Source organism: Lontra canadensis, unplaced genomic scaffold (genome assembly GCF_010015895.1).
Source record: "Lontra canadensis isolate GAN:19392208 unplaced genomic scaffold, GSC_riverotter_1.0 scaffold65, whole genome shotgun sequence".
Taxonomy (NCBI): domain Eukaryota; kingdom Metazoa; phylum Chordata; class Mammalia; order Carnivora; family Mustelidae; genus Lontra; species Lontra canadensis.
Window position 1 is genome coordinate 5831468 of NW_022631059.1, and position 9396 is coordinate 5840863.

General features: G+C 54.8%; 1 protein-coding gene across 1 annotated transcript; it reads right to left on the reverse strand.

Moving 5' to 3' along the window:
- Positions 1-287: 287 nt before the first annotated feature.
- TFAP2C (transcription factor AP-2 gamma) lies at positions 288-8605 on the reverse strand. The gene is made up of 7 exons (XM_032878919.1): positions 8409-8605; positions 6293-6778; positions 6123-6174; positions 4781-4997; positions 4120-4238; positions 2164-2308; positions 288-932 (listed from the first exon to the last, which is right to left on the reverse strand). The coding sequence occupies exons 1-7, from the start codon at positions 8454-8456 to the stop codon at positions 647-649; spliced, it is 1353 nt and encodes a 450-aa protein (XP_032734810.1). The 5' UTR covers positions 8457-8605; the 3' UTR covers positions 288-646.
- Between the last annotated feature and the right edge of the window lie 791 nt (positions 8606-9396).

The window sequence follows — 9396 nt, forward strand, 5'->3', positions numbered from 1 at the left end:
AAAAAAACCACAAAATCATCAGCAGGCTTCATTTCTACAAGTTTCATAAAACCCAAAGGCCCCCTTTCAACAAGGGGTTTAAGTGTGTCAAATACCACCTATTAAACTAGTCGCTAAGCGGAGAGAATCTTTGCTTCCTACGGTCTGTAGGATTTGGTATCTGAAAAAGCCAGATAAATACTTTTAGATAAATATGGAGTGGACACAAAAAACCAGCCATGACCTTAACACTGCAAGTTACTGTCACTCTGACTCACATCGATTTGACATTTCAACAGCTGTGGGTGTGGGTTTTCTCGCGAGCCCAGGGAATTTATTTAAAAGGTTCTAAAACTTGTAGCACCATGTTCAGAGAAAAGAATGGGGTTCAAAAGAATAAAATGAGCTTAATGAACAAAGAACCAGTACTTGTCACCTTCTGATAACTTGTCCAGAGTTAGAGACACACTTCAGCGCTAGAGAAAAGAACACTAAGGAATCCAGGAGGGCACGTCAAGATCCAAAAATGAGTGGAGGCCTTTTTCATGGGAAGGTGGGTCACAACGTGTCCCCCGGCCAGAAGGGTTCCCGGTCTGTCTGGGCTGAGACGGATCGTGGAGTCCTTTTCCCTCGAGACTCTTTTCAGCCCTTGGCTCACGCCCATCCTTCATTTTCTGTGCTTCTCCATTTTCTCCAGGGTTTTGCTAGAATCGGCGGGACTCTGGTCTCCGGGGTTCATGTAGGATTTGTCTAGGACTATCAGAGCCTCTTTGATGTAGTTCTGTAGAGCGGACACAGCAGCACAGATGGCTTGGCTGCCGAACCCGTGTGTGATCAGGCTGAAATGAGACAAGCAGTTCTGTATGTTTGTCTCCAAGACCGGGGTGGGCCGGTTGTTGCCGTTGGGAGTTCGGTCTTGATTGAGGAGGTCTGTGAATTCTTTACACACCTGCCTGGGAGGATAGTCAACACACACCGGTGAGCTCCATCTAGCTCTTGACAAGGGAAGAGGACAAAGCCGGATCACCCTGAGGAGTGGGCAACCCAGGAGGCGTTCAGAACTTTCCAAAGAAACAGACTTTGCTACTAATGGTCAAAGTCTGCACACTGAGCACCTACTACGCGTCAGGCCCTGAACTCAACTCTTTGCAAGGACTCTCCTTTAATCCTCATCGGCAATTAGAAAAGCTAACGGGATTAACCCCAGTCAGAAGGCCAAGGTCACCAGGACTAGTGCGAGAGATGGGGAAAGGTGGGGTCGGGACTGCAGCCCAGGAGGTTACTTATAATGGATAGCTGCTTATTTGGAGCAGCTTGGTACACAGACACCAATTTCTTCAAGAACCCCAAAAATCCAGATCTCCCCCAAAACTCACTGTTTACACAGCTGGTTCACTCTGCTGCCTCTTGCCCCATTTTCCAACTGGAGGACCTCTGCCTCGTTTACCGTAATTTTTTAAACCAATTCACTGTTGGCTTCTAGGAGAAATCCTGGCAGCTGCATTAAAGTAGGATTTGGATCACTTAGCCTGCTCAGGTGTCTCCCACAAGTCCAACCGGATCGTTACATTTAAAAAACAAAACGTCTTGGGGTGCCTGGGTGGCTCGGTGGGTTAAAGCCTCTGCCTTCGGCTCGGGTCATGGTCCCAGGGTCCTGGGATCGAGCCCCGCCTCGGGCTCTCTGCTCGGCGGGGAGCCTGCTTCCTCCTCTCTCTGCCTGCCTCTGCCTACTTGTGATCTCTGTCTGTCAAATAAATAAAAATCTTAAAATAATAATAATAAAATAAGAAACAAAAAGTCTTATCAGGAGGCAGAAGACACCCACCATCTTGACTGGATGGGACCAAACAAAGTGTTTCCAATACCTTTTTGTAGGGTATGGAGACACTAATGAAAGGATGGTTGAACTATTCTGAGCTGCAGAACTCGGCAGCTCCAAAAGCACTCTTGCCTACGCAATACATTCATCTGACTTCTAAGTCTGACCCAAGAGCTCACTTATCTGACTTGTCAGAGAAAAGCCCCTGGCCAGCTCCAGTTCCTCCACACCGGCCCTCACTGAGCATTTCTTTCTTTCTGGAGCACCCTGGACGGTTCGGACAAAGGGCATCCCCACCACCACCACCTCCCTGCCAAGTTCAAGATCAGAGCTCCGGGCCGTCAAATTCCACTGTGGATACTCACTGTGCAGCCAGCAACATGTTCTTCCTAGCGGTCATCTCATTCCGCCCTCCAAGATGGGGTCTCGTGAGATACTCCGCCACGGGTTTACTAGGAAATTCTGCTTCACAGACATAGGCAAAGTCCCGAGCCAAATGAACAGCCTCACCTAAAATCACCAGCAATGACAAGAGACTCACTCAGAAGGTCTGCAGTCACGCCCGGGAAACCTCCCCCTCCTCTTTCTCTTCTAACCAGGAGGGTCTAGCCCCGTCACTTGGCATCTTAAAATGCAATCACCCAAAAGGAAAACCACTCAGTGCGCATGTGGAACTTTCGGTGGGCTCGCTCCCCTAGAAACAGAGCAGGGAAATGCAAAGCATGTGGAACAAAATGACATCTTTCACTGCCCTGGAATAACGCTAACCCGTCTTGGCCCCCAAGCTTAAGTTTCCTGAGAAACACCCACGTCTTCCCTCGGTAATAAAAGTTTGCCTTGTGGAGAAGCAGGAAAACTTAAAGATAAGCGCGTTGCACAAAAGCCGACTGGTCACTTCTCCTTATGAAACCGTGACAAAGTCTTTGCTGGGGAACCTTCTTTTTAAACCAGGGTGCCCCATTACTGAAGGAGGCAGGTCTCTGGGATGCTTTTCACCAAGAAAGGAAGGCAGGGCCGTGTTTCCACTGGAAAGGTTAGTGCAAACAGCCCAACTACGATCCTGGACTACCCGCCCTCTTTTGTCCCAATCACTGGGGGATCAGAGGGACAGAAAACGAACCCGGACTCCTCTCCGACCAGAAATGCCCAGGCCTGGCTCCACGGTGCCAAGGCTGGCCAGAGCTTTCCAGAAGCCCCCAAGAGTGGCACCCCACACACACCCCCTTCTCCTCCACTTTGCCACCCCAGACTTCCTAAATCTGAGAACTACTGTTTTGGCACACACTTTCTTATCCAAGGACCTCAGCCCTGCTAGTAAGAAAACCTCACGGAGCCACATTCTCGCACACAAAACCCACCATTCTCCATGCGGGACAGCTATGCTCCAAACGGCAGCTCCTTTCTCCTGGCCCTGACCTCCAAAGACACTTGTAAAAAGGTAGAGCCGGCTCTGCCAAGTCTCTTTCAGCATGCAGGAGCGCCATTAGACCAGGGACAGAAAACGATCCGAAGACCGCCTGGCCACCAGGCCACCAGCCCTCATTGGCTCCCCCAGCCCGGAGCGGAGCCCAGCGCCCTGCTGATTGGGCGAGGGGCCGCTCTGGCCTTCAGATCAGCCCCTCCGTGCCCCACTCCATCTTCCCTTGCACAGCAACAGCGAGCTGGTTTTTGAAAAAAATTATTTCACTTCTCCCTTAAGCGCCCCCCACCCACCCCCGCCTGGCCCCCACTTATTTTTAAGGCTGTAATTGCATTCTTGGCTCTCTTCCAGCTTGGGGGTACAGGCCCATTCAGTACATGAAAATGTTACATCCTACTATTTTAGGACTGGGGAGAGGGGCCCCACTAATTTTTTCTTCGTGCGGGAAAGGAACAAAGGGCTTGTGAACGGGGTTAGCCCCGCATCCACAGGGGCTCTTCTCTTCCCGGACCACAATCCTGATACCCCACAGCTACCCAAGCTGGAAATGGCGCTTCTTCCCACCAATGTGCAAAGATCGATCCATCCTCCAAAAACGGGTCCACTTGCTGGAAATGTCCCAACACCCTATGGGTGAGAGTTCTTAGGTCAGGGAAACTGATTACTTTTTCGCAGTGATTTTCTGAAGAACCCAGAACAGGATACTTAAGCAGTCAGGGACTTAAGTGTGAACTCCTTTCATAAAATCATTGTGATTCACTGCAACGAACTCACGACAACTCTTCTTCATCTCCGTTGCTGACAGGGCCATCTTTAAGCTTTCCTTAGGAAGAGTTAAGGACCCAGATGACACAGTGCCAACTAAAAACACCGTAAAACCAAAAAACAAAATTCCACTGACCTTCTACTAAGGACGTCAGGAGAGTGACGTGAGCAGCTTTCCGTCTCCCAGCTGGCAGATTCAACCCGATCTTGTCCAACTTCTCCCGCAAGGACCGGCCTCCATTTTTAGACTTGGCTCTGGGTACAAGAAAGTGAAGGGCAGCTCATTTCAAAACACTGCACTTCAAAATTCTAAATTCCGGCCGTGCTGCGATCAAAACGGAAATCTACGAGAGTATGGACATTATGTGGCTCATAATCAGGTGATACAGGGAGTCAGTCCCCTGTAATTAATGCTCTCTCCTATCATCCCCAACATTTTTTCTTTCCAATCACAGAACATTCCAAACTGTGCTGGAGCAGATGAATTTACTGCAGCAGCCCCCTGGGGCAACAAAACGCATGCGGCTCCCCCTTCTCCAATGGGATGCCACCACTTCTTACATGCAATCAAATCCTAAACAAATGATAATCTGTGAGCGCTGTTTTAGCACTTCCTTCTACATCTGGCACTTTCCAAAAGGGAAAGAATGTACTAAAATTCTAAGCCGATTAGAATTCAGTGTTAAGTAGAAATGTTACATAAATGTTAAAAATACCTCCTCGGTTCTTTTATGTTACTCGCGGTCAACCACCCAACCACCAACCACCATGGCCAGAGCGTGTGTGTCCCCATGTACCTTCTGAGAACACCTCCCAGCAAGGAGGCGTTTAAACACTCGGGCGGGGACAATCGCCTCTGGACTTCAGCAACTGTAACTTTGTATTTAGACGTGGAGCTGAGGAGGGACAATCTTCCCGGGACTGAGCAGAAGACCTCACTGGGATTCATCACAGCCCCCACAAGCTCCTTCTGACAAGGGAGACTCAGTGGGTTCTTGGTCATTGAAATGGGACCTGTAAATAAGATCACAAGTGGCAGTCCCAAAAGCTGCACTTAGGAAAAAGGGAGGACCCTTGCAAACCACTCACCAAATAACACCGCACGCTGGACTATGTAAATTACAAGCGGATTTTTTAAAGTCCTAGTCTTCAAAGATAATAGAATCCGAAATTCACAAGTTAACACCTTACAGATAACTAGTCCTGACCCCAAGCATGGAGGGTTTTCACTTTCGATCCACTGTTAAAATCTGTTTAATTAGAACACTTGTTTTCGAAAGACTGCTTCAGCCCTAAATAAATGGTGATTTTTTTTTCTTCCTCACTCGACAACCAAAATCACCAGACACATTCAGATCCCCTGCTGAAGACTTCACAGTGTGACTATCATGGTAAATTTAAAAATACAAACAAACACGTTCTATTACAAGTTTCCTGGGAAATCCAGTTTATTTTCTGAGTTTCCCAACTGAGTTTTCCCATTTCCCAACTGATTTCGAGCAGTTTAAGTTCCAGCAGCAGACCCTAACTACCTTTCATCTAGAAGCAACTCCCATCTCCGAAACCGCCGGACTGGTAATCCCCTCAGTACCCAAGCTAATTTCTCGAGCTGCCTGATCCTATTTTCCAATCCCCTCCCCCACTACCCTGCATAAAGCCCAGCTCTCACACACACTGTCCCACCCTGGTCCTTTTAAAGCTGGATATTTGGTAGGCCGAAGTGTTTCAAAACCTTTTCTTACAGGTTAGAATAGAATCACATCTACTCATTCAACAATGGTCACAGAATCGACCACCCAACTAAGGTATGTGGTGTGGTTTTTTTCAGTTGTTAACTCACACTGGTTAACAATGTAAAAACACCACCCAATTCAAGGGATCGTATTCCCCAAGAGAACACTACGCAGTAACAAATCCGGATTAATCTCTTACTGGAGACAGCTCCTAAGAGTTTTCCTACCATCCTTTCTCATTTAATTTGGAAAGAGATCTCTTCTTACTCAGAAAAATCTACCTTCCTCCAGCCCCCGTCAGTCCCTTCCCCAGCACAGATGTCCCCTGGTCGGCCACCAAACGCCCCCACCTTGCCAGGTTACATGCGTGGCCCCGGGTGGAGAAAAGTTCGCTCTCACTACCTACCTTTGCGAATAACAGTCTGATCGTGCAGAAGCAGGTGCTGATCGTCAACATTCTGGGAAGAAACAACAAAGTTTCTCTTAAATTCAGGGGAGCCTGGGGGGGGGTGGGTAGTAGAAGCTGGGAGGCGAGCAGGTCCCGGTTTGAGGGGCAAGAGCCGAGGAGCCGCTCACCTGCACCTCCTCCATCTGGTGCGTCATGTCGTGCAGCCCCAGGTTCTCAGCCAAGCCCGCGGCGTCCAGGGCGTGCGCGTGGGGCAACAGCAGGTCCGAGCGGCGGTAGGCATCCCTGCGGGCGCTCATGGCGCCACCCTCCAGCCCGGAGAGGTGGGGTAGCAGGCCGGCCGGGCGCCCGTGGTGCGAGGGCAAGCCAGCCCCCTCCTGGCTCTGGCGGCCCGGCCAGGCCTGCTGCTGGCTGCCGGTGGGGGCTGGCTGGTGCAGGGGGTTGATGGCAGCGGCGTAAGCTTCTCCCAGATGCGAGTAGGGGTCGGCCGACTGCGAGTAGGCCAGCTGCTGGTAGGGCGGTGGGAAGTAGGGTGGTGGTTGGTATTCAGCGACTCCAGTATGGGAGAGGGGTGGCGCGGGGCTGTAGAGGTGCTGCCCCGCGGAGGAGAGGTGGGGGAGGCGCGGGTTCCCATTGCTGCTCGCGTCGTGGCGATCCTGGGAGAGAGAGAAGCAGAGACCCCGCTAGTACAAAACCCGGCTACTGCGAACTGACCGCAGCCGCGCCGCTGAGCGGCGAGCCCCCACGGGACCCACCGCACCAGCACGAACCCAACCCGCTGGGCCTGCCCTCCGGCCGGAGGGCATCCGGAGGCAAAGTGCCCCAGGGGGTTCGTTGCAAACCCCGAGTCCACGGAGTAAATGGAGACTTCGAAAAACCTGGGGGAACGCGTCCTCAAAGCCCGGCGGCGAAGGCCTGGGCCCTGCGACGCCCAAGGCGCTCTGAAGCGCCCAGTCCGAACCCCAGGCCTTGGGCCAAAAGAAGGCCAGGTCCCGGCCAGGCGAAGAAGTCGACATGCGGCGAGCACCATGCGGAGCCCGCTCGCTCACCAGCCCGCACATGGCGGCGCCAGACCAAAGAACCTGCGGCAGCTGCGAGAGCGGATAAAGCGCACAAAGCGGGAAGTGCGCATCTTCCCCGCCCCAGGGACCCTCCCCTTCCACGCCCTCAGGACAAAGACCTCCGGGGGAGCGACACTCCCGAGCAGGATTGCCACCCAGCGCCGCCGAGCCGCTCGGGGAGGCACGCACCGCAGCTAGCGCTGCCCTCCCTGCTAGCCGCGTCCCGAACAAGAGGGGATACAGCAAGTGAGGCCGCCCTGCCCGGCCACGATCAGTGTCCCCACAGATCGGGGCACAGGGGGAGAATGAAGGACCCCGAATATTGGGCAACCTTGCCTGCGCACGTCCCTTGCCCCAAGGCTCTCTGACTTAATTCTCAAAGAACTTGTCTCCCTGGGTTCGAGGGGTCACAGGGGTAGCGGGGAACCCGGAGAAACATGGCACTGTCGCCCCCTAGCGGAAGTGCCCGGGCCTGCCGACAGGGGCAGCCCCTTGAGGTCCCGCCGGCGCGCAGCCCTCGCGCGGCCCCCCAGTCCCGGCTCCGCTCTGCCAGCGCCCTGGCGCACACCTCCGGCCGCCCGCGTCTTCCTCTTCCCGCTCGCCGCCTCCCTCCCTCCCACTCTCCGAAACTCTAGCTCAACCTGTCCGACTGGCTGGAGCACTCCCGAGCGCTTACGGCCCCATCTGGCCCCAGGGCCCCCCCACCAACACTCCCCAGCCCCCACTTCTCTTAAAAGCCCAACTTCTGTCCTTTTCTTGTTTCCCCGAGGAGTTAGCGGGGCAGGTGACAAGCCCGCCTCGGAAGAGACTCTGCAAAGGTGTCGCCGGCAAGTCGCCTCGTCTGACCCCTTTGGACGGAGATGTGGTGCGTAAAAGCCACGTCTAAGGGCTGTAGACGGGACGCTCTTCCGAGAAAAGGGGAAGAAGGGCTGTTTTGCTTCGCAGGAGACCGACCGGTAAGCTCTGCGGGTGGGATCTGCCATTATCGTTCCAGGCCCTGTTCCCGAGGGTGGATGTTTAGGAAAAGGCCCGATTCAGGAAGAGAGCCCCGGAGAAACGGACTAGGGGGCGCCCGGAAAAGTGGACCCAGTCCCATCGAGGGGCAGAGGCTGGTGCCTGCTCGCTGCTCCCGCGCCCTCGCCCTCGCCCCCACCCGGGTCCAGAGGCCCCCGCCTCCCGGGCTGTACTCGGGAGGGGCTAGAGTGCGCCCCTACGCCCAGCTCACCTCGCAGTCCTCTTCATACTTGACATTATCGGTTATTTTCCACAACATGGCGTCCGGCGTCCCCCAAAACAGTCGCCAGTTCAATCCAGGCTCCCCCCACCCCCCGAGCGGTAAATCCAAAATGGGGGTCACGGTGGCTAGCCGTCTGCCGCCGCCCCCGCCACGCGAGGGCCTCGCTGTCCCGGTCACTGGACGCGCATCGGCGGCTCTGCGAGCGCAGATGCTGCCTCCGCGCGTGCACAAGCCGCGCCCGCACTGTGTGTCCCGGCAATAGCCGGGGGACCCGGGCGCCTTAATGAGAAGGAAATTATCATAACTCCTCCCCGGGGGCCGGCACCAAGGCCCAGGCGCCGGGCGGGGCAGCCCCCAGCCAGTCCCAGCCTAGCTCCGCCCTGCACCCCGGCGGGGCGCCGAGCGGAGAACCGAGCTGCTGGGGGCAAGGAGAGGAGGCGCGTGGGCGGCACCTCTCTGACAGCCGCCGACCAGCTAGGTCGGGGTCCCCAGTCGCGCCGTCCATCAGTCATCCCCGACATGCGAGGTTGGCAGAGCTGGGGCCCGGGATCCACATACCTAAGAGCCCCCCTTCTTTTTCCCAACGCTCCTTCCCCCATTCCAAGACGTTGTCACCTGGAGTTAAGAGACCCCGCGTTCGGATATCTTAACAGCTAGCGTCCCCCTCAGCTGCTAAAATGTCCCATCCCACCCACTCACGGAGACTTAAGGTTTGGGCTGGGATCTTGCAGCCAGAGCCCCGACCCCTCTGAGAGACGCCTCCCCTTCCCTCCCTCTCCGTGGTCATAGCGCCGGTCCATTCCTCCGAGGGGCTGGAAGAGCGAAGGCCTTCTGGGGAAGTCTGCCCCGAGCTCCACGGAGCGGGCGGGCCTCCAGCAGCCAACGGCGTCTGGCCGCCATCGCCCCAAGGTGCATCTCCGCCGCTGACTGCGGCTGGGGGTCACCCGCGCGCCCTCACCCAGCCCAGCCCAGCCCA